Raw genomic sequence first — 25015 nt, 5'->3', positions numbered from 1 at the left:
ATGAAAAGCTCTCCAGGCCAAATGCACACTCCCTGAAACAACTGTGCCATGGGGTCCCCCCAAATCCTGTCAGCCCCCCAAAACCCTGCTCATGCCTTAGGGAGCGACACGTCATGTTATTGCAGGAGCAACCTATGGATCAAGCAGTGATGAAGTTTATACAAACACAGAGCGATATACAGGCATTGCATCCCCAGAGAGATCCCTTCCAAAACACTTGCCACTGGAGCTCCTTTGGGAGTCCATAGACTCCACGCAGAGGCAAGGCAGCTTGCTCTGCCAGTCCCAGGAGGACTCCTTGTATTGCTGCATCTGTGAGGGAGGTGACCCTCCCCAGTTTAACTCTTCATTCTTTTTCCCCACCCTTCTTTCTCTACTTTCCTCCCATAACAATAGCCCCTGCTTGGCTTTTCTTACCAACTAAATTCCCTGGCATGAACTGAACAGGTTTTGGTGCTAAGAAGTTTTCTACAGCGGTAGAGATATGGACAAGACTGCCCCAAAGCACAGTTTCTGCTAGAAACCCTGTAAACCCCTTATCTCTGAGTAAATCAAATATATTCAGTTAAATACAGAGCTTTTAAAACCCACACCTCACTCATTCTTCATATTTCCATCACCATATTCTGGCAGGCTTGGAGATGAAATCCTTTGGCTGCCACCTACATGCAGCTATTGACCCTTAGGCATGGATCAAAGTGACTTGCCACAGCTTTCTGATATAAGGAAGAATCGGAAGATTGTTTTTCTATTTGTCCACAAGGTCTAACACTCCTGTGCAGACCCATCTTACTGCAGATACACAATAAATCCAATGCATCCAGCAAGCCTCCACTCTGTTCTGCCTTGGCTATAGAGCAGGGCTGCAGTGAGGGTAAACTGAAGGCAAGAGGGGCTTGGTGCTTGTATCTCAACTAACATTGTGGTTCCGTTTCTTCCTTCATTCCAGGTGGAGGATGGACAAGCTGCTGGAGGAGAAATTCATGGAGGATTATAAAATAAACAGCCCCCACATTTGGCTCAGGAAGCCCGAACACCGTTACTGAAGGCTGTGAAAGTATATATATGGATACATATGCATCAGTTGCCCTGTTCTCATACTTTTTCTTTGGCACCTGCCTCTGTCCCCATCCAGGCAGGATGCTGGGATGCTTTCAGCCTGACTTCATAAGTCCATTCTTGTCCTTCAGGCACTTGGGTGCCTGAATGTCAATGTAGGTGTCTAATACCCCAGATGCAGTCTCTCCCTCTCTCCCATTGTCAGGCACAGGCTGACTCACGTCCCCTTCCTCACTTTCCATTTGGTCATGTCATTTCTAAGCTGCCTGCCTTTCCTATTCCCCACCCATGCACATGGATTTATTTTTCCCCAATGGCCATGTCTTCCCCTTCTTTGAAATCATTCGCAGAAAGCTAACGTCAACTTGGTTTAATTAAAGCCCCTGCATGTTTATCACGTCTTTAAATCATTTTCTTCAAGCAAACTTCATATGAAGTTATCGCTTTGTCAAAACATGATCCAAAACCACAGCTCAGGGCACAGTGGGAAGCACACAAAGGGAGAGCTGAGTAGCTTGGGAAGTTTGGGTGAGCTGTTTGCTAGAAGCTGCCGAGCCCACCCCTCCAAGACCTTTATTTCCCCCTGCGGCAGCTGTCATCTGATCCCACGCTTTGGCTTTGAATAGGGCTGTCTGAGGATGCCAGATGTTGGGAACAAAGGTCTAAAAATAATCTTTCCAAATAATCATCCCATCTATCATTCAAGGAGAGCGTGTGCTTTGTGTGAACATGTGAGCCGAGAACCTGATCTAACTTTGAGTGAAGAAGTTCAACAGCAGCTCCTGGCTTCTGCTTGTGGGATCCTTTTTTTTTTTTCCCCCTTTCCCTTCCCAGAAGCTGCGCAGCGAAAAGCGGCTCTCACCAGCGATCAGCCCTCACTCTCCCTCCCTCCCCGTCTCCCTCCCTCCTTGCCAAGACTCTGAATCGTCTCGATCCTGAAAGCTGGGCTCCTTATTTGATTTCTCCTGGGGAAAATGGATTCCAGGGTACTATCAGAGATGCATTTCTGTAAAAAGATCTTCACTGCAGCCTTGTGTGTCTTAGTTTTGCTGCCAGATTCGGGCTGTGCAAGGAATCTCTGGAAGCGTGCTCTACATCTGAAAATGACGGAGAAATACGATGTGAGTAAACTGTGGTGGGGTGATTTGGGGGGAGCTGGGTATGCTCAACGTGAAAGGGGAGTTTTCTTTACATGAGTGTATCATTTTAGAATAAGAAGTATTTGAATCTGCAGGCTGTCTCTTTATAAAAGGGTTGCGTTAAGTTTCCCAGGCTGTACTAAACTTTTGCCACCTAGCTGCTGCAATGGGAAACTTGTAAAGCACACTTGGAACAGTGAGAAGACATTGGTAAGGCTGCCGTCACTGCTTTTCCTAGAAACTTCATAGGGCAGCAAGGGAAGCATGAATGAGGAGAAGGGGAATGCAAAACCTACATGTCTGGAGATAGATTTAGTGAAAAGAAGATAAATTGATTTATTGTTTAGAGAAGGGAGGAGGGTTCCCTGCCCCGTTCCTCCACTGCCTTTTGGAGTAACTTTGGGTAAATGTTTCCAGCTCCTAGTGATAATGTGCACTAGAGGGATGGTGGCATTGCCTAGCGTTTTGTAAATCACTGGAGCACAGAGACCTCCACATCCACAGTGTCAGAGTAACGTGCCGATCACCTTAATGGGTGTAAGGAGCCGATCAGAAAAATCCATTCTCGTGGCTGTACCATGCCTGGCATGTTCACTGGGAGCAGAGCTCCCCTCTGCTGCCCACACCCTGGCAGCTTCTCAGTGGCACTGTCTGTCCCTGCCCGCTTTTGGCAGACTTGCATGGGGTACTGAGTGCAACCACCATTTCCAAATCTGCAGTGGTACTTACAGCAGTAGTGCTGGAATTGAAACTGAAGCAGCAACAAATTACTGTGAGTGAAGAAAATGATGGTGCTGGGTCTTGTTCTGGTATGTCTGGGCCAAAAGACTATTAGAAATGGCCATGGAGGAGATGGGAGGGGAAAAAAAGGAAAATAATTTGATAGTTTGACTTTCAGGACCTGCTGTTTAGAAAGGAAAAAAATTTGAAATTTTTACTTACTCCATTAAAGTCCCCTTAGAAGCCAGCACTGACCCAGGGCTTCTGCCCCTTGAATCACTTAGATGGAAGCCCCAGCCGGTCTTTTTTCTCATGCTTGGGTTTGATTGCATCTTCCAGCCATTGCATGTACATAAACAGGTCCTTGGTGTCACATGGGGATTCCTCCACCTGTTTTCTGCAGCCACATATAAGAGCCTTTAATTTAAAAAGGATGCTTTTTTGCCCATGACATCTAGAGTGATGTTTGGAGACAGCTACATTTGGTTTGTGCAATTGCTGACTCAGAAGTGTGACACAGATCTTTCGCCTGTGCTCAATGAACTGAAATACGGTGCCCTTGTCTCCTTGAAATTTTGCAGAAAACATTGTGCTGATGTTTGAAAGGCACCCCAGTATTTTACAACATGAAATTTTCTTCATTGTAGCTTCCCTTAGGACCGGGTATCATCTGGGTTGCACTTTAACTGGAAAATGGTGACATGAAGAGCTGTGTTTCCTGCAAAATCACTCACAGGAAAGTGTATTTATTAGTATGTTCTTGTGTCATATTTCAATGCAATGCTCAAATTCAATAGGAGCTATGAAGTAAATGACCCAGAGAGATAGGATAGGAGTAGAACAGGAATTTACATGTTGATCTTCAGATAATGCGCTCTGTAGAGGCACAGAGCCTGCTCCCCTGGGGATATATCCTCTTCTTTCAATCTGCAGTTCTTCAAAGGACTGTTTTTTCTGGCAGCCATGAATCCAGGTGCTACTGATCTGGCAAGCTCAGCTAGAATTGCTCACATTGACAGAAACATCTTATCTAGGGAAAACAGAAAATGCTTTTCTTTCTCCTTCTTCTCAAAGCCTTGTAAGGAGGAAGGCGTCCACTCTCCATCCCCTTATCCATCAAGAGTCTGTTTTGGCAGCCCCTCCTGTTCCTCAGGGAGAGGCTTTCTTTTCTACCAAATGCTGTATGTTCCCTACAGTTCGAAAATCAGAGGCTGTGAGTGGAACAGCTGATTTGTGAGTCACTTGGATAGAGGGATACAAGATGGAGGTGCTTACGACAACACGCAGCCATACAGAAGATGGGCCATAGACATCCCTGTGGGACCTCCAGAAGGACACAGGCAAGGTCTGCAGAGGGAGGAGGCAGTGAGGGGTAGGGAGTTGACTGAGAGTTATGTCGTCTGAGTCCATAAAATCTGAGTCTACGGCAGGAAGAATGCATCCACCAAACTGCTGGCCGCAGAACGATGAGCAGGTGTTACAATGAGGAGCTGGCTTGAGGTGTAGCCAGGAGTTATTTATTAAGGTGCCTGAGGAAGGGTATTGGTTGGCAAGGAGGGGTCAAGGGGGAATTGAGAAGGGAGAAAGAGGAGAGGGAATACAGTGAGAAGAAAAAAATGGCAGTCACAGTGCAATGGAGGAGCTGGGCTTCCAGCTTTTGGGAAATCCATGCATTTTACAGCCAGAGGGACACTTGTCCAGTTCAGTGATTTGCAGCTGGTATTCTGCAGCCCCCGCACAGTCTGTGAACTGTTCCCAAAGAGCAGAGGGAGGGAGCTACCTGGGAGTGGGCTTTAATTCATTATCAAGACACCCATATGTCTATTGGGAAAACCTGGGGCAGTCTTGATTTTATTCCAGTTTCAGCTGCATCAAGCATTTTCGAAAAAAATCCAGCCTTCTTTTATAGATTTCCAGAAATGAAGAATCCCTTGCAGCTGCTGTAATGTTCTTCCAACAATGTATTTACTCTCCAGCTAGCTGTCATAAATCAACGCTGAGATACCCTCTTGTCGTGGTTTAACCCCAGCCAGCAACTAAGCACCACGCAGCTGCTCACTCCTTCCCCCACCCCAGTGGGATGAGGAGGACAATTGAAAACAAGTAAAACTCATGGGTTGAGATAAGAACAGTTTAATAATTGAAATTAAAAGAAATTATTATAATAATAGTAATAATTGTAGTGAAAAGGAAGATAGCAAAAAGAGAGTGAAATATAACCCAAGTGATACACAATGCCATTGCTCACCAACCACTGACCGATGCTCAGTCAGTCCCCAAGCAATGATCCGCCAACTCCCCCCAGTTCATATACTGGCCATGGTCTGGAATACCCCTTTGGCCAGTTTGGGTCAGCTGCCCTGGCTGTGTCCCCTCCCAACTCCTTGTGCCCCTCCAGCCTTCTTGCTGGCTGGGCATGAGAAGCTGAAAAATCCTTGACTTGGTATAAACACTACGTAGCAACAACTGAAGACATCAGCCTGTTGTCAACATTCTTCTCATGCTAAATCCAAGACACGACATTATACCAGCTACTAGGTAGAAAATTAACTTTATCCCAGCTGAAACCAGGATACCTCTTCATCTACCAGATTAGCACACCTCCCATGAGATTTCTGTCGTGCATATGCCTGAGAGTAACGTATGAGCGGAGCAGCCCTCAGCCTCTCCTTTGAAACCTGCCCACACACATACAAGCCTTGCACTGTATTCCCTGCTTTCCAGTCCTCTAACTGCTATTGTGCATCTTCTTCGAGCCCACCCTAATTTTGCAACAATCTTCCAGTACTGCAGACACCTGAACCGAAACTGCTAATCCAGAGTCAATAGCAGGAGAATATTATTCCTATTGTTTTGGTCTTGTCCTTCAGTCTGATATTTGCAACTTTGATCACTGATGATCTGTGTTCTTGCAGGTCTTTGATAAAAATATTGGAGGGCTCTAAATTCCTCCTGACTGTGTATTGTTTCAGAGAAAAGGTGGTTTATGGGCAGTGTTTGGAAATACCTGCCAGGGGCAGAACTCGCTGACCAGAGGCTGGGAATAAACCTCATGTGTGATCTCAGGGGTGGCCATGCAGAATATAAATTAGCAGAGAATTGTGCTTTGACACAAGCCAAGGGTCCACTTTCAGGCACAAATGATAGACCAGATCTGGGATTTTTTGGAAGCAGACTGCATCGCACAGTTAGTATTGAAAATACGGCTTGAGACTGAGTGATTACATTCAGGTTTGGTTTTTCCTAGTCATCTTTACTGACCTCCAGGGTTCCTCAGCTGAACTCTGAACTTTTCCCCTTACTTTGTTTCTGGATATCTCTAAGGCAGATATTGTTATTAAAATGATTTAATAAGTCTCCATGGGAAACAGCAATTTGCCTCCTGCATTGAAATATATTCTTAAAGAAAGAAATTTTGACTGTTGTCATAATCTATATAAATAATAAATCTGAGCTATGCTCAGAGCCGAACTGTGAATCCTGGGAGAGCTTTTAAAAAGACCTTGTAGTCCATACCTGAAGACATCCTTAACCAGGCTATTTTGGGAATGAGGGAATCCCACATTCCCACTGGGATGGTTTATGTATACATAAACCAGTGGCAATGGTTTTGTTAGATCAAAGGTGCAAAAAATATTTTTTTGACTATGAGGTTTTGAAAGAAAAGGATTTCAGAGCAATAGGTGAAGAGAGAAAATGGGCAGGGAAATCATGAGGTACAAAGTTACTTGGCTAAAAATGTTGTATTGTTCCCAAACGGAAATCTCATTCATTGAGCCAACTGTTCATTGCAATTTTGGCTTCTTGGTTTCTGAATCATCTGTGAAGCAACTGCAGTAATTGTTTGGGGTTGGGTATTTTTTTTTTTTTCATGTATCCATTATTTGCCAGTATTATTTTGGTCACATTTCAGTCTGCAGCTGACATTTCAAATAACAGAATAGTAAACTGTGACCTTCCAGGATGAATGCTCCCTCCAACAAGGAGACCTGTTAAATGTTTGGAACTGCACAGACTTACTGTTAAATGCTGTCTTATATCCCAAAATTATACTTGGTCCAAGCATCTTCTCTATTTAAAATCCAACAACAGCAAAATAAGTTGAACTTGCAATATCTTCAATTCAAAAGCACGTTATTTCAAAGCTGGAGTGTTTTCAGCTTTTGAGGAATGGGATGATGTGATAGCTTACACCTTGGTTTACACTTTAACATTGAAAATATCATCAAAATTAGGAAGTATTTTTTTTTTCAAACCTACTTTGTGGCTCAAACAGCCTATCAGTTCATGGGAAAACAGCCTCATGGAAGGGGGTTTGAGCAGTTTCTTGTTCACTGAATGAAAACAACTAAGGAAAAAGCAGAAGAAAATTGTTTATTGATATGGGGAACAGGGCAGGCTGATATGGGGAACAGGGCAGGAGGCTGTCATTTGTGGAAATATTAGGAACTCTCTGTCTCACACACTGACACACACACACACACATTATTTAACCAGTTACAGATATAACCAGGATATGGATTTTCTTTAACGTAAACCTTGTAACAGAAATTGAAACTTTTAATCATCCTAACTTTTCTCTACACTTCTACATTGGCTGACACTCAATCCCTGTGCAACCAGGCAGCGGAGAAACTTCGCTGCTCTCTGTTTCCCCCTAGCTATGGCTCAAAGAACAGAGGCCAGCTTTGGTGTAAAAACCACCACCTTATCAATATGATTCTACACTATATACAATGTGGAAGTAAAATTTCTCACTTCAGTACCACAATATACATCATTGTTTCTTTTGGTGTCCCTTGGGATTGCCTTCGTTCTCTACATTACGAATTATGCCAAGGGAGTGTAGATGATATTCTTTTCACCGTTAGGGATAATTGATTGCAGCTTGGTCACACGTAGTGTGAGCCAGCGGTCAGTCCCCAGGGCAATGGACCTCCTGGAGCCTCTCCTAGGACATTTTTTTGGACGGGAACATGTGTGGACACGCTGTTTCGCAAAGGCACACATGCTCCACAGAAGACGTTGGAAGGTTTCAACAATGAGGATGTAGCAGCATGTAGATAAAGAGGGATATTAGTCTCACCTCAAATTTCTCCATAGCTTGATGGTGAAATTTCCTAGAGACCCCCTCAGGGACGGTTGCACCATGTTGTTTCTTGGAATAACAATCCCAGTTGTTCGTCACTGATTTCGTAACACAACAGTGATCAGGCCAGCTATATATAGCTCTTAAACTCAACAGCCTGCTAGCAAGTGCACAGCAGCACTCAATTCATATGTCTGGCTAGATGCTGATCTCTTTTAAAAGTGCAAATCCAGAATCCATCTTTTGATTTGATTAGAGCTTATTAATGTTTGTTAATAAATCTGAGAACTGATTGCCCTGCGTACTTTATGCTGCTCTGGGGAGCTGAGCTCAAGCCCAGAGATGAGTAGTTTAGCCATAGGTGAGAAAGGAGTGGGCTTGGGTGATTCACCTCTCCGTCAGAGGGAGTTGGCTTCTTGCTAAAATGTCACCAGTGTGAATAATATCTCAATGCTGCCTCTTATGAATGTTTCTGGTAAAATCCTGTGCCTGTTAGTCCACTTTAAATCTCCCTTGTCCTTTCAGTGTGCAGTGAGCAGCTGGGCTCCTTTCTGCTCTAGTCAAACACAGCCTCATTTTCTTTGGGATTAATCTGACATCACCCGGACAGATCTCACCCAGATCAACTCATGCTTTAGAAATGGTCTCTAATTTAACAATCCAGGACCGCACAGTAGATAAGCTTGAAAGACTCCCCTATAAGTTCTGGTCCAGAAGAAGGTGATGAAGGTAGAATGAGCCTATTGAGGAGACAGGTGGTACCTGGGGCATTAGTTCCAGGTCCCATTTGGGGATGTAACCTCAAAACAATACAGCGTCCTCATTTCCACTGCTTTACTATCAAAGCGTTTTGGTGTGCTCATCATGAGGATGCCTGGAGTCTTTCTCTCTGTTTCTTAGACAAGTATAAAAGACTTTAAAGGATTTTTTTTCTACCTCCTCATTGTCATTAGAATAACCTTAATTGTAAAATTACTTCCACACAATAATTTGGTGGTTTGGTGTTTCCAAAGCAGTGTGCTAAGGTGATCATATAGCTCTCTCTTCAGTGTGCCAAAGACAGAGCTGAAGGAGCTGACCGGTTAATTCTCCTCTCTAATGAACATTTGAAAACCACTTTGAAAATCCCTCTTCTGTTTCAACTGATGAGATGTTTGGTATTCACCTTATGCCAAACCTTTGTTTCCTTTCTTTTCTTTGCAAGGATTATGAGTACCCTCTTCATTCTCACAGTTCCCACTACCAGAAGAACGACCGCTGCCCCCCACCGCCCCAGACTTTGCCTGACCGAGCCTGCGAGGTGCCCAGCTGCCGCTCGGATTCAGAGTGTGAAAGGCACAAACGCTGCTGCTACAATGGGTGCATCTACGCCTGCCTGGAATCCGTACAGCCACCGCCAGGTAGAGTGGACCCAGCGATCAAACTGGTAGAGGAGCATGCAGAAACAATGGTAGTCATCCCCACGTGCGTTGGGTCTCGGGTAGGAAGCATGGTTTGAGTTGTGAGTTGAGGATAAAGCTTTGGTTCCACACTTCTGATTTCTGGGATGATTGCTGAATCGAAAAATTATCTAAGGCCAGCTGGTGTTGCAAAATTCCCACGAGCACAAATGGTAGAAGTCACTTGAGGCCAGTTCTTGTCCTGGGATTATATATTCAGGAAAAGAAAGAATCCCAATCTGAATTAGTGCGCACAGAAGCGAGGCAGCCATCTCATCTGATCCGTGCCATGGGAATGGAAGATGGGAAACAACAGCCGCTTTGGCCTTTATGACACCAGGTTCTTGTGGCCCTGGGTAACATGCATGGCTCTCTTGCCACTGGAACAACAAAAGCATAAATATAAGTATCTTGCTGAAAACTCAACTCCGTCCTTCAGGAGCCTGGCAGCCTCATCACTGGCTGTTAGAGGAAATCTGTTACTTTTCCATAACTGTGTGCCCTATGGCTACTCCACCTTGACTCTGCTTCCTTGTTTCTGTCTTTTACAGTTTTAGACTGGTTGGTTCAGCCCAAACCCCGCTGGCTGGGAGGAAATGGGTGGCTTTTGGATGGCCCAGAGGAAGTCTTACAAGGTACAGTACGTTTCACTGTCTTCTCTGTGGTATCGGTAGTTATACAAAGGCACTAAATAATACATTCATCATACACAGGGCCTGCCAGGGATATTGGGATGCTGGGGCTGCTGGTGTTTGTCTGGAGTTTCCATAGGAATAACACTGTGTCATGGTGGGGGCTAGTTTCTGGTGCACTAAATCAGTTGCTTTTTATGGATATGGCTTATCCAGCAGAGCACTAGGAATGCTCCAGGCAACTGGATTTGTATCCATTCTTGAAATAAGTAGAAATATATCTTTTTTTTTTTTAGAAAAAGGCTTTGTCAGCATACACATATTTTCTGCCAGCTTCCTGATAGACTGTAGGCGGACTTGGATTAGGACATCTTTTAATCCAGAGTGGCCTCATCGCACAGATGCCTTGGGCTGGGGCTGGGGCTTTTGGATCTGAAGGCTGCTTTGAACAAGAGCCCTGGCAAACTGCTGCAGAGTTGTGTCAAGCTGACATGAAGCTGAGAGCATCTAAGCTTGGGGACTGCTAATGAGATTGGGCTTCTCAGGTTAATTCCATAGGGAAAGGTCTTTTAATTAATTTTTTCCAATACCTCAAAGTGAAACAAGGAGGGAGTAGGGAGGTGGGAAGAGAAGTTTCCTTCTACGAGACATTCCCAGATGTATGTATGCCTGAGGTTCTTAATTTCTTTGTGGAAAGGCTACTCCAGCTTTTGATCAGCTTTAGTCAGACACAGGTAGTGCCAATAAATTACCCCCTCTGGTCTTACACAGATGGTGTGAGACCTGCCAAACCTTGACTCTAATCTATTACGGAAACTCCTAGTTCTTCAAGAGAAAATTCTGCCTCCAGCTTATTGGAGTTGCACTGCTAGAAATAAGATAAAATAGGTTCCTCCTCATCCATCCTTGTCATGCTTATATTATTTGTCCTTATCTTAACACCTTCATCTCAGCTTGGCAGAGTAATTAGTGAAATAAAAACCATCAGTCACGGCATGAGAATTACAGAAGAGGTCCTTGAAATTAAAATCCTGGCAAATGAAAGGGTGGAGTGTCCCTGCATAGTCTGTACATTTAATGGACACAAACACTGCCTGTAAATCCTGCTTTACTTTCTTATTCTGCTCTGCACTTGCTGGATATCCAGTATCAAGGTGACTAAAGCCTCTGTTTGTAACAGAGGATGGTACTGCCTTACTCCATAGTGAGTCACATGTGAGGTTTAAATACATCAGTAAGTTAATGGGTGTGGAGCAAAGAACAAAGCAGCAAACTGCCAGCTTCCTGGTCACGTTTCCCTGATTCCTCACCCAGCCAAAAACACTGGCTAGAACAGACTTATGACTGCTTGGAGGGAATAGCCATGAGGAGGCACCAACCATCAGTGCGAGCATGGTAGGCAGCGGTGGTCTGTCTTCATCACGCTCCAGCCCTTTCGCAGATCCAGCACAACAGGCTGTGGGAAGGGCGTCATTACAGGTAATCGGGCTGACCTGCACTCCCCATATCGGGCTAGATACATCAGTTTTTGTTTAAGGTGTGAACTGGATCACCTGCTCTGCCAGGCTTCTTTGGAGATGTTAACTCCTTGGTGGCCTGGCATGGGAAGTAGTCTGAGATCCTGTCTGGAAGGAGATGCAGAAGGTAGCTGTGTTGACATATTTTAGTTATCTGTGGGTGTTAATCATAGAATCATAGAATGGTTTGGGTTGGAAGGGACCTTAAAGATCATCTAGTTCCAACCCCCCCTGCCATGGGCAGGGACACCTTCCACTAGACCAGGTTGCTCAAAGCCCCATCCGACCTGGCCTTGAACACCGCCAGGGATGGGGCATCCACAACCTCTCTGGGCAACCTGTGCCAGTGCCTCACCACCCTCACAGTGAAGAACTTCTTCCTTATATCTAATCTAAATCTACCCTCTTTCAGTTTAAAACCATTACCCCTTGTCCTATCACTACATGCCCTTGTAAAAAGTCCCTCTCCAGCTTTCCCGTAGGCCCCCTTTAGGTACTGGAAGGTTGCTCTAAGGTGTCCCCGGAGCCTTGTCTTCTCCAGGCTGAACAACCCCAACTCTCCATCAGCCTGTCTTCATAGGAGGGGTGCTCCAGCCCTCTGATCATCTTCATGGCCCTTCTCTGGACTTGCTCCAACAGGTCCATGTCCTTCTTATGTTGGGGGCCCCAGAGCTGGATGCAGTCCTGCAGGTGGGGTCTCACCAGTGCGGAGTAGAGGGGGAGAATCCCCTTCCTTGACCTTCTTTTGGTGCAGCCCAGGATACGGTTGGCTTTCTGGGCTGTGAGCGCACATTGCCAGCTCACATCCAGCTTTTCATCCACCAGTACCCCCAAGTCCTTCTCCTCAGGGCTGCTCTCAATCCACTCATCGCCCAGCCTGTATTTGTGCTTGGGATTGCCCTGACCCATGCACAGGACCTTGCACATGGCCTTGTTGAACTTCATGAGGTTTGCATGGGTCCACTCCTCAAGCCTGTCAAGGTCCCTCTGGGTGGCATCCCTTCCCTCCAGCGTGTGACCGCACCACACAGCTTGGTATCATCAGCAAACTTGCTGAGGGTGCACTCAATCCCACTGTCCATGTCGCCATGGACATTAAAGCCATGATTTATGACCTGCAGGCTTCTTTTGCAGCTGAGGCCTGCAGTACTACTGAGGATGGAGATGAGCCTCTGCATTGTCCCACAGGCTATGAATGCCATATCATCAACCCAGGTAACACGGCTGAAGGAATCCCTAACAGGGGCCAGTGCATCAAGCTCCGTGGAAATCCAGGTCAGTTGACGGGAAATCTCTCTTCCTTTCTTGTTCTGTCATGCAAACACCAGTAAGGGACGGTGCCCTCTCACTGGCTTTAAAGGAGATCTGGTGGTACATCTGCTCTCATGGGTTTTCTGGGCAGCCCAAGGTCCCAAGACAGCGTGTGACAGCTGGGCTGGGAGACAGTCCCCGCTCTGCAGCAATCTCAAGTCTCTAATGCCCTTGATGTTGGCTGAGCCACGTGAAATACCCAAAGCAGGGGACACGCTTATTGTTTGTTCTGTATGTCAGTGTCCTCTGGGATTCTGTAAGCAGAGCAGGTAGTAACCTGCATGTGCCATTATTACGCAGCACAAAAAATAGAAATATTTATATATTACTACACACTTAACTAAGCAATATGAGTTTCAAATTCCAGTTTTGACTCCTGACTTTGCTTTCTGCATCCAAAACATTGTTCTCTTTATTCTGCTGACACAGTGTCCAATAAAGGAACTTATATAAGCCAAGCCATTTTCCAGGAAAGCTCATGATATGTCTAGGTATGTGTAACTTAATTGAATAGTAGGATATATATGTCTGCACTGGGCCACAAATCATCTCAGCATAGGGACATGAGACATCAGTTTTGCCATTTGGTCACTGTAAAAGCCAGGGAAAGCATCAAACCAGATCTCTGAACTGCTTCCATAAAAGACTAAGATTTTTTCCAGGGCTTTTTGATCATCTCTTTTATTCTTTTATAACTTTTTCTTTAATAACATCCATAGTAAGTAATGTAATGTATAGCTGTATGGCTCTTAGACACATGGTATTTCTAAGAGCTTAAATAATTGTGTAAATGGTAAACAGAAAAACCTAGCTGGAACTTGAATTATGTAAAACACTAATAGATGGTCTGAAATTTTACCCAAATTTTCTTTCATTTGAGAAAGTTGGTGATTCCTTGACTCGTAGCTACTGAAAAGAACATAACATGCTAGTGGCCAGCAGTTAACCACTCTCAGGGAAAGTGAGTTGTGTCCACATAGTTCAATAATATTAGCAGTTTTATAAGAGGTTTATAGCAGCCTACACTACTTCAGCTGCAGAGATCTTTTATTTTCCTGTTTGTGAGGTTATTATTTCCATATCTATTATTTCTCTGTGCTGTACACAGAAGGCCGGAGTTTAATACAAAGAATGAAGGCTGACTGGACATGTTCTCATTCCATACCTTCTTTTTCAGATGGACGCAATCTGAGGCATAAGTATTACAAGGAATATTTTGGTAAGCCGCTGGCATGAAGTGTTTGCTATTATTAAGCTTTATAGTTATTGCATTGCTTACAAGGAATTTGCTGCTTATGAAATGAAGGTTTGTACATAGCAAAAAGAGATTCTTTAGCCTCAGCTCTCTATGCCTTGGTCAAAAGATCTTATTTTAAGATCTGCAGTGCCCTGACTGTGGACTCTTGAGAATCACTATCTCCAGCTGTGACACAATGTGTTAAATGGCGCAGCCTTCTGCCAGGGGTTCCCACCCAAAGAGTGAGAAACACCCAATCCAATAACCTTTTGTTATTTTTATTTTTGGAGCTTTGCTCATGGCCCAGGACTACTTGCAGATGAACACAGAACTCTCTCAAAATCAGGGTCTTTTGCCAAGAGCTTGCATTGTATGTGATAAGAGATGACTGGAGCCCTCTGAATCAGTCCCTTATTGTTATCTGCAACCACAAGAGGTGTCAGGTCCCTTGCACAAATTGACAGATACGTGTCTCAAAGAAGGCAGAAGGATCTTCCAGCAGATCTCTTTTCTCATGGCTTCAAAGCTCCTGGTTTCTGCTAACTCTTGGATCTAGAGAGGGACAGCCAGATCAGATTGCAATTGATATTCTGATATAACTAGACAACATCTATGATATGATAAGATTTATGAACAGCCAAGTTTGGCCAGTTTAACTGGTAAAACTGAAAGGATTTCCTTTCCTCTTTCCAGCGGGCTATCACAGCTCTCCCAGAGAACTGCTAAATAATGAGACCAGTAACACTGTAGTGCTTAGAGAATCTTGAGAAAAAATTTCATAGAATCATAGAATAGTAGAATGGTTTGGCTTGGAAGGGACCTTAAAGATGACCTAGTTCCAACCCCCCCTGCCATGGGCAGGGACATCTTCCACTAGACCAGGTTGCTCAAAGCCCCATCCGACCTGGCCTTGAACACCGCCAGGGATGGGGCATCTACAACCTCTCTGGGCAACCTGTGCCAGTGCCTCACCACCCTCACAGTGAAGAACTTCTTCCTTATATCTAATCTAAATCTACCCTCTTTCAGTTTAAAACCATTACCCGTCATCCTATCACTACACTCCCTGTGAAAGAGTCCCTCCCCAGCTTTCTTGTAGACCCCCTTTAGGTACTGGAAGGTTGCTCTAAGGTGTCCCCGGAGCCTTGTCTTCTCCAGGCTGAACAACCCCAACTCTCTTTCAGCCTGTTGCCATAGGAGAGGTGCTCCAGCCCTCTGATCATCTTTGTGGTCCTCCTCTGGACTTGCTCCAACAGGTCCATGTCCTTCTTGTGTTGGGGGCCCCAGAGCTGGATGCAGTCCTGCAGGTGGGGTCTCACCAGAGCGGAGCAGAGGGGGAGAATCACCTCCCTCAACCTGCTGGTCACGCTTCTTTTAATGCAGCCCAGGATAAGGTTGGCTTTCTGGGCTGCAAACGGACATGGCTTTGTTGAGCTTCATGAGGTTCGCGTGGGCCCACCTCTCAAGCCTGTCAAGATCCCTCTGGATGGCATCCCTTCCCTCCAGCGTGTCGACTGCACAACACAGCTTAGTGTCATCAGCAAACTTGCTGAGGGTGCATTCAATCCCACTGTCCATGTTGCTGACAAAGATGTTAAACGGTGCTGGTCCCAATAGCAACCTCTGAGGAACGCCACTTGTCACTGCTGCCCACTTGGACATTGAGCCATTGACCGCAACTCTTTGAGTGCGACCATCCAGCCAATTCCTTATCCACCAAGTGGTCCATCCATCAAATCCATGTCTCTCCAATTTAGAGATGAAGATGTCGTGCAGGACAGCGTCAAATGCTTTGCACAAGTCCAGGTGATGTCGTCAGTTGCTCTTCCCTTATCCACCAATGCTGTAACCCCATTGCAGAAGGCTGCCAAATTTGTCAGGCATGATTTTCCCTTAGTGAAGCCATGTTGGGTGTCACCAATCACCTCGTTATTTTCCATGTACCTTAGCATAGTTTCCAGGAGGATCCGCTCCATGATCTTGCCGGGCACAGAGGTGAGACTGACTGGCCTGTAGTTCCCTGGGTCTTCTTTTTTTTCCTTTTCAAAAATGGGGGTTATGTCTCCCTTTTTCCAGTCAGTGGGAATTTCTCCAGACTGCCACAACTTCTTAAATAAGCTGGGTAGTGGCTTAGCCACTTCATCCGCCAGTTCCCTCAGGACCCACGGATGCATCTCATCAGGTTTCACAGACTTGTACACCTTCAGGTTCCTTAGATAGATAGTCTCGAACTGACCTTCTCCTACACTAAGTTAGCCACAGACTAACTTAAAATCTAACTTTGCTGATATTTGTTTTACAGGGAGCAATTCCAACAATGTGGTCGGCTATGTGAAAAACCAGCAGAAGCATTTAGGCTAATCAAAGGTGTGCCTGGGTAAGTGTCCTGTGAATAAAGAGAAAGCTGGGTGAAAATAGTTGGTGCTTAGTATGCAATTATTTAAAGAAAGGGTCATCTGAGGGTGAAATTACCTCTCATCAAAAAGCCAGTGTAAGGACAGTACCTTAAAACTATGTGCAGGTACATACCTCAGGCTCCATGAAACACCTATGTGGACAAACAGATGGTGCTGTAAAAGTGTCTCAAGAACCTGTGGCATTGGAGATTGAGCTCTGCAAACTGTCCATGAAGAAGTTAATGTCTTTCCCACTTTTTATTTTCATTTCACAAGATGCACCTGATTTCTTTGAAGAACCTTTGCCTTGTGGGTGTTTAGAGGATGGAGTGACCTTCAGGATGAAAAATAAATGCTGCAAAACTTTGTGTGCCTTAAGACTTTAAACTTTCAGTTTAGGGACTTCTTATAATGCAGGTATAACTGCTCCTCCAAGACAAATTAAAAAGTTCTTTATTCTGGACTGACTGCAGTAAGAGTCAGCCTTGCAAATACTTAGGCACATGAGTGATTTTTGTGGGATAACTTTATGTGTGTGGACAGTTGCATTGAATAATGTGACCCAGTCATGTGAGCAAATGTACCTGGCCAGAGCAAAGCCAACTGAAAAAGCTCCGATCATTTAATCAGGCTTTGAATTAGGCAAGAATGAAAATATTTATTATACCAAAGGTTCTGTGCCAAGATGGTTTTGTCAACACTTTCAGCTTCACTTTAAAACTAACTTGAGCTTAACTAGCAGTTATGAAAACAAAGCAGTTCAGTATGTCTTTTATGTACCTACGTCAGGCTGACTGTTAAGATTACACAGCTACATAAGGACAAGATCTGTGCAAACATCCCAGGAAGGATAAATATTTTAATTCCTCTTTTTTGTTTGATTTTCACCCAGCTGGACCACTCTGTTAAGCAGCTGTCAAGGAACGCTTTACTCAACAGTTTTCTGTTTTGGAAGAACTCTGGTCCCAAATCTCCATGAGCACGTCTCCAGCATTACCCTGATCCCTGCCCATCAGTGATAAAAAGACATTGCTATTCAAGGAACAGGATGAGTCTAGATTTTAAGTCTATTGGAAGGGTAAGAAATGCGATCCCGTGAAAGAAACCACACCATTTATGAGCTGCCCTTTTACCATGAAATGCAAATACCTCTAGGCGGATCCCTATAAGCCACAGCACCATTATCAGGCTGCTGGAACAGAGCCTGCCCTTTATGTGCGTGTTATGTGACTGATTCAGATTTCATGACCCCCAAAATAACTCAGTATTCTAAAAATGAAGTGATGTCAGAATTGTACCTAAATATCATATCTAAGTTGCATTAAGATAGGCAAGGCTGTAAGACTAAAGGGGCTCTCTGGATCAAATCCAATGCCCGCCTGTCTCAAACAGCTACTTTAAATAAGCCTTTTCATAAGCTTAAAGTTCAAAGAAAACTGCAGGTTTCTTCTTTTCCTATTTATACCTAGGGTTCACCAGGTTTGACACCCAATCTACAAGCCTAAACCTGAAGTCTTAAGAATTTGAGGAACTCTGAGCTAGGAGCAGAACAAGTTTTATAATTTTATTTTTTTTTAGTTACTTTCCTTTAGCTTCTCAGTCTGGTGAGCTGCAGATTGAAAGCTAATGATAGAACAGATTTCTTCCTACAGTATCTAAGCAGACACATGTGTGCCCGTTTTTTTTAAGTTGTTGTTTTTAGCAGCACAGTTAACACTCACAAAATGTACATCTGCATTTTTGTACCTGCAAAACCTCAGCAAGAGGGCTGAAGTCTGGATTATTTGTTGCACATATTAGAAAAGCAAAAGCAGGATAAATTTGTGTGATTAAAAGGATTGTCTGGCAGATGGGCAACCGCTCTTTAGAAGTCCTGTACCTTTATGTTGACTTCCATAAATTCTTAAGGTCAAGTTATTTGTATTTGGGTCTTACAGCTTCTTTTAGCTGTTTAGCATTATAAAATGGAAAGCACATTTTCTATGAATGTTTTCCTTTTCTGTGGCAGTCCTAAAGGGACAGTTGCATTTCATTTTGACAAATCTGCCAGAATTGCTAGGCAAAAGAAGCCACGTTTGCTTCCTTGTTTAGTACATGTCCCCATCTGCATGCATAAAATTAGCATTTTAATATGCAGAGTAGTAGTGATGTATATAAATACCCAATTCACAAATACAAGTGCCTGCTTCCACCCACAAACTATGGGATTTTTTTTTCCGCTCACCAAATGGTTTAAGCCAAAGCTAAGACACCTAAAAAACACTTGATACTTTGCATATGACATTTGCAGCTGGAGAGATGAAAGATACCAAACTGCTCTTCTGTTTCCTATTATAAACAGGCACACGCCTCGATGCTTTACGGAGCAAAGGAACAGATGAAGGGCTCCACATTTTCCTAAATATCTTCATTTGTTGAGCTCCATTCACTTCTTTGTGCCTTTGTGCCAAGTTCTAGGTATTAAATGCAACCCCATATTCCGACAGATCTATTTCTAGAATTTTATGATATACAACTTCATAAAATGATACCTTAACTCCTCCTGAGAGACGGGAGTCCATCCATATTTTATAGTTCCAATCTCAGTTTAGGCCAGAAACTTACTGCTTTGCCACTGACATTACATGACAACTTAAAGCAGTGCAGCTCATAATGGAAGTCTTAATGCAGCCTTGCTCCTAGGTGCTGCTTAGAGAAGTGAGTTGACTTTTTTCAGCATTACTTTTTGCAGAAAAATCAAATTCTGGTTAAATGAGCAAAGCCCTTCAGTGGTTACTGCTAGGTCCCAAAGAGTAAATGCCAAATTGTTCTATTTTAAAATAAAAAATTCAGCACCTAAAAACCTGTGAGGATCTAGTTGAAAAACTTGTGTTGAACATTAGCAAATTTGCAAGATTAAAACTTCAGATCTCAACCTAATCTTGCAAAGCATCCAAAAATATGCTTGATTTGAGTGGACACATTCACTTCAGTGGCTGCTTTTTTGTAGCTACAAAAGCACATACCTGACCACCTTGCTGGATGGGATGGTGAAGATATTTTCTACTTGCAAAAGGAATTTTTAAAAAAGAGAATTGACAACTTAATGATTTGTTGATGAATTTCTGTTTACTGGATGTTATCAAAGACATCACCCTTCCTCATGGTGCTATAATGCTTGGAGTTTTTTTCAAGTTAATTCTTTTCAAGTTATTAAATGTCAAACTCAGAAACAAAAGCCCCGGAAGAGACTTGTCCAAATGCTGTTTTCAACACTGACATCCGTCACGTTGAAACAAAAGCACAGACCGAATGAGTTGTCCTCATCTTGTCTTCTCTCCAAAGACAAATGGCTTAACAACAGTCTTGTGAAGCACAGTAGGAAATCACTAATGTAGGTTGGTTTTAATGTTTCTATGTACACTTTAAAGCATGTTTGGTGCTATAATAAACTTTACGTGTATCACTGTGTGCTAGCAATGCTCATGGCCTTCCAGATCCTCGAGTGCTGCTGGTGGAGCAGCTCTGCCTTGCAGCAGCCGAGGATCTGCGGCAACCCCAGGCAGACCCTTCCCGGTTCCTGCCCCTGGTGCTTAGGTGTGTACAGGTTCTGCCACTTCGGTGCTCAATAAAAAGTGACCAGTATATTTTTCAACTCTGCCTAGTTTCAGTTGTGTGTTCTTGATGTATGCTTGGCTTCGAATTACAACAAAAAGGACAAATCTTTTAAATTTTAATTGTTGGGAGAGCTCAGAAAACGTAGGCATAGGGAGGCAAAAGTCATTTTGTCCACTGGAAGGGAGGTGACAGACCCCCAAAACACATCTGCCACCGGTGTCCCCTTTCAGAGGGGCCGCCTTCGTGGGTCAGACACTCACTCTGTTCTTGGCACCTTCATTTCTATTGCCCAAAGAGGAGCTGATGGGCAGTACTGTGAAGAGGATAGTGATGGTGACCCAAGCAGAAGATGACCCTTTTATTTGAGCAGGCATTTTCCTTGTTGATTCAGAGCTGTCGTTCGCTGCCGGACGGGTTTCAGCTGCCAGCTCAGGTGGCTTGTGCTGCACAAGCAGCTGCTCAGACAGCTTTGCAGAAGGCCAAGGCTTGCTCGAAGGGTGGAAAAGTAAACCAAGTGAGAGGCCAGTGTTGGGCTGGTGCCTACTGCAGGATACCGGAGCTGAAAGAGGAGCCTTGTGCCGAGAGGTTGGGCTGCTGAGCGCTGCGTCTCCAGGAGCAGGCAAGACTTCACCGTCCCACCAGCTCCACCCACACTGGTCTTGCTCTACCTGCAGGAGTCCTTCTGCAGTGCTTCCCTTCTGCCCTGAAACCATAACAGAGGAGTCCCAGAGGGAGAAACTGCCTGTAATTTAGCCAAGGAGGGAATAGCAGTGGGTTTCATTGCTTTGGAAATGTTTTCTGCGGGTTTTGAGAAGACGCCAGGTAGCACAAGGTGTCAAGGTAGCTCTTCAGTCTGGCAGTGAAGTTATCCTTGGGATCACTTGAAATTCTCACGGCAACGGCCATATGGCCTGTTTGGATGGGGAGATTACGGGATGTGTGTACGTAACTCGTGCCTCCTGCTGTGAAGTGCGAGGTGGACTAAGTACCTTGGCTTCCAAGAGAAGAATCTATTTGGTGAATGCCAGAAAATTTTGGTTTGATTTCAATTTGTCTCCATGTTAATGTAAGCAAATACAGTTTCTGTTGATGTAGCTGGCTGACGGTCTTCGTGGAAAAAACATTGTGTGACCTAAGGCGTCATCTGCAGATGGCACTGAAGTGCTGTCGGTGCATCCGTGAACCTGAGAGCTGGAATAATCAGAAGGACAAACATTGTAATAGATCTTCAAGAAGTCAGGGGTCTGCATTAAAACCACAGCCTGCATCTCTAAGTCAGCAGTCTGCAGAAGTTGTAAATATGAGAATAATAAAAAAAACCTGCTGTAATTTTGACATGCCTAGTTCAGAGCTCCATTAAGCTTTGTGGTGCAGAAGCGTTTTGGTTACCTTCAGGAAGCCGTTCCATAGTTTCATGAGCACTGAAGAAGCCTATGAGGTTGAGACAATCCATAGAAGAGTCTTTGGAGACTGACAGTTCCTCTTTGCCCACTACATAGCAGGGATTTTTTCATACAGGGGGTTGTTTACTTCTCCCACCTCACACTGTCTACGCAGGCTAGATTCTTCTCTGGAGGTCGTGTCAGGTGAGCATCAATTGTCTGTCTGTGGCAAGAGGATTTACAGCTTCGTTTAGTGTCCTTTAAAGATAAATAAAAAAGACACCTTCTGCTGGTGAGTCTACAGAGGTAAGCCCTATTTCTTCCCATTATTTTCTCCTTCTTGTTACCTCTCTACGTAAACAAAGCAGCAAAGACCACTGGAGAAGCTGTGCAAAGCAAAAAAGACCTTTTGACAGTTTCAAAGACGGAGATGTGGATGGTGGGGCTCATTCCACCCCACCTGAGCCGCCCCACCAGACGAGTCTCCCAGTTTAAGCAGTGGAGGTTGTGCAAACCAACCAAGAGATTTAATTAAATTCCCCATTCCTTTCTGGTGACGCACCTAGGAACAGACCTAAGGATTTTACGTAGCCTTTATCAGCAGCATTGACAAGATGGAAAGGGACCGTGGCCAAAGCTTTGTCCTTTGCTTTTATAACCAGGAGCAGCAGATGTTCTGCCCAGGGACCTGGGAAAAACCCGACCTGAAAACAGAGTATTTGGATTTTTGGATAGCAGCAAACTCAGTAAATTCTACCCATGCACCAGAGTCTTTTTCCCTCAAGGTGGCACAAGAGGAACAAAAGTGTGACAAGCCCTGGTTGTGGCGAGGGAAGCAGGTGAAGGAGCTGTGAGTTTTGAACTGAAAGCAGCACCCTGCCCTCACAGCAGCAACCTTTTGGGTTTGCATAATCTCATTTACAGCTGCTTTGCTGTATACGTCTCCGTAACAGATATTTTCTATTTTAAAAAAAAACCAACGGTTTCCCAGATAACCTACTTAGAATTGGAGTCTGACCCTGAGCTTTATTATCCAATTAAATAGGAAATACTATAAAGGTACTGTAATTGGGCTGTGTGTTGTTTTTATGGTGTGAAGATTATGTCCTATACAAGAATGAAGAAACGCAACTTGTATTAGTGTTGTTTTCTTTACTTTATAGTCTCGATTCAGTTTATTCCCAGCATTTTCTGAGCCATGAAATAGCAAAATACATGAGTTTTCCATTAAATTTCCTAACAGGCAGAAATCAAAAGCAGCAAGAAAATGAAACTTCAGTCCATTCAGCAATTTTGCAGGATGCATGGCAAATAGTCAGCAACTGCGTTTTCTTTCTGCATTTATTCAATTTCCTTGGTGCTAAAATGTAATTTCACGTTACAGGACTGAATGAACATAAAAATGACAGACAGGGCCATGGTCCTGAGCACAAACAATACTGTTTCTCCTGAGCTGCAGGTCTGCTGGATAATAAGCCACAACACACCAATTAATATGGTGCGTTATTATGCTCATCAACTCATATTTCTCCTTTTCTGTGTCCTGTTTGTCTCGGTATTTTTGCCATACCCCTCAGTGGATCCTTCTCCCTCCCTCACTGAGGCTCCCTCCCTCCACGCCAACCCGGGATGGGGCATCTTGGCCCATGTCCACATGGCATAGATTCTGGATTTTATTCTTCCCCGGATTGTGTACACAGCGCTGAGCTACATGTGTTTCCACAAGCAGCAGCTTTTTGCCAAGAGAAGGAAGTTAAATAAGGAAACCGACAGCGAGAGCCTGTTGCTCAATTAGCCGTATTGTCAGCAGCGCTTGGCTAATGAGAGCCGCGCCTGGCTAACGAAAGCTGCGCTTGGCTAACGAGAGCCGTGCTCAGGACCGCACATTCCACACCGCAGAGCCCCGAAGGATGCCCGGGCTGCGTGGGCGGCAGCTCCCCTTGCTGTATGCCGGCTTCAGGGATGATGGGTGAGATCTGGGGATGAGAAAAGCAAGAATAAAACCAAGGAAATTTTTTTTCTACCTGCCTGGAGAGGGGGAAGACGGTTTTTGCCACTTTTCTACCAGAGACACGAGGAACGATTCGGTGTGATCCCAAGGCTATGACTACTACAAACACACTCAGGTGAACAGAAGAATGTATTTCCTTGCCAGGCAGTGCCTGCTTTGCCTTATCAGGACCATGGCAGAGCCAGCTGGCTGTGCTCCAGATCCGTACAAAAGCTACAGAAGGAGGGGACCGGTTCAGAAGCATACGTGAGCTCAGAGGTGTTCTGCCACCTAATTCCCATACATTTCAATAAGGTCTAAATCTCTGTATACCTCTGGGAGCCTGGGTTGCCTTTGAGCCCCGGCTAAGCACCTTACCTAAACCCTGGGCAGGGCCTGGATGTGAGCTGCCTGAAAATCAGTGCCCAGCATTATCCCTGGATACTTTCCCATGGGAAGGAGGACTGTTGCAGCAACGCAGGAACTTCCTTCATCTGCCTGACGCATCCAGTTCAGGTCATTAAGAAAGCATTTCTCAATCGGGAGCCGAGGGAGTTAGGAAGGTCGGCCGTGTTTTACGAAAGCCTGGCTATTTGCAGGGTGTTTCCCAATGGCTTTGTTTTCTCCTCAGTCTGAAAAGAAGCCCTCCCTCCACACCGCTTCAGTGGGACACGGTGTGTTTTCTGCTGGTGGGGTGTCCCACGGGGCTCATCAGCTTTTGCTAGAGCTGGTGGGACCTGGGAGATGCAAAGAGGCAACACTGAAATGCTCCATGGGAAAACACCGGTTTGATGGAAGTCGGCCAGGGTTTGGGTACCGTGGGCTGTCACGCAGGTGAGAGTCTGGGGTCTTGGCCCCATCGTGGTCCAGGTGTCACCACGTCCACTGCTCCAGCGCTGTGAAGCTGGCACCTGGATGTCCTAGGAGAAAACTATTCTCCTGCAGAAAATTGCACATATGTTTTTCTCTGACAGGGAATGACTTTTATTCCCTCAATGCAGTTTTTACTGTCAAAGGAGGATCTTAATCTCATGGTTTACACCTTACAGACAATTTAAGCCTAAGTGAATCCTGTGGTCATGATGCCTGGGGGAGGATGTAGGTGTCCTGGTGCAAACCAGAGCACGATGCTCCCTGACAGGCGGCTATAAATCTTCAGTGAGGATGTAGCTGGTTAACTTTAGCCACATGTTGAGATCCACCAGGAAAGCGCTCCCCTCTAGCAAATGAAAGACCGTGGTTTTTTTAATAAATGAGCATCACAAATTCACACATCATGCATTTATGCCCTCTCCCTGATGTAAATACTTATAAATACCGGCATTATGCTGACTGAAGTGTTTCTCAAGGAGGATTTCCCCAGCCTGGAAGTTTACAAACAGGCTCGGCAGTGTGTGTAACCTGTCTTGCCTCCGCACACAGCGGCCTCAGCAAAACAACTTCCCTATCTGCCTGCCCGAGATGCGGCGCCCGCCGACGCTCCTCCCGCAGCGATTTTTCAGAGGGC

At 44.8% G+C, this 25015-nt stretch overlaps 1 protein-coding gene across 2 annotated transcripts; it reads left to right on the top strand.

The window, feature by feature from the left end:
* The first annotated feature begins 1592 nt into the window (after positions 1-1592).
* Positions 1593-20178, top strand: WFDC1 (WAP four-disulfide core domain 1). 2 transcript variants are annotated; one of them, XM_069793358.1, is made up of 7 exons: positions 1593-2180; positions 9212-9407; positions 9998-10081; positions 12730-12870; positions 14084-14125; positions 16446-16520; positions 17432-20178. In XM_069793358.1, the coding sequence occupies exons 1-6, from the start codon at positions 2034-2036 to the stop codon at positions 16502-16504; spliced, it is 669 nt and encodes a 222-aa protein (XP_069649459.1). In that variant the 5' UTR covers positions 1593-2033; the 3' UTR covers positions 16505-16520; positions 17432-20178. The 2 variants fall into 2 exon arrangements, with proteins under 2 accessions (XP_069649459.1, XP_069649460.1); XM_069793359.1 differs by lacking the exon at positions 1593-2180 and adding an exon at positions 8507-8727 and having other exon boundaries at positions 9241-9407.
* Positions 20179-25015: the final 4837 nt, after the last annotated feature.

This window comes from Haliaeetus albicilla, chromosome 10, assembly GCF_947461875.1.
Source record: "Haliaeetus albicilla chromosome 10, bHalAlb1.1, whole genome shotgun sequence".
NCBI lineage: Eukaryota > Metazoa > Chordata > Aves > Accipitriformes > Accipitridae > Haliaeetus > Haliaeetus albicilla.
Note: the sequence above shows the minus strand (reverse complement) of the source record. Positions and strands in the feature narration are given on the sequence as shown.

Excerpts from the sequence above, each read along its gene's own strand:
- WFDC1 (XM_069793358.1), top strand. The coding sequence starts at position 2,034 with ATGGATTCCAGGGTACTATCAGAGATGCATTTCTGTAAAAAGATCTTC. Across the intron at positions 9,408-9,997 it reads ATCCGTACAGCCACCGCCAG|TTTTAGACTGGTTGGTTCAG; the intron begins GTAGAGTGGACC and ends TGTCTTTTACAG. Across the intron at positions 14,126-16,445 it reads GTATTACAAGGAATATTTTG|GGAGCAATTCCAACAATGTG; the intron begins GTAAGCCGCTGG and ends TTTGTTTTACAG.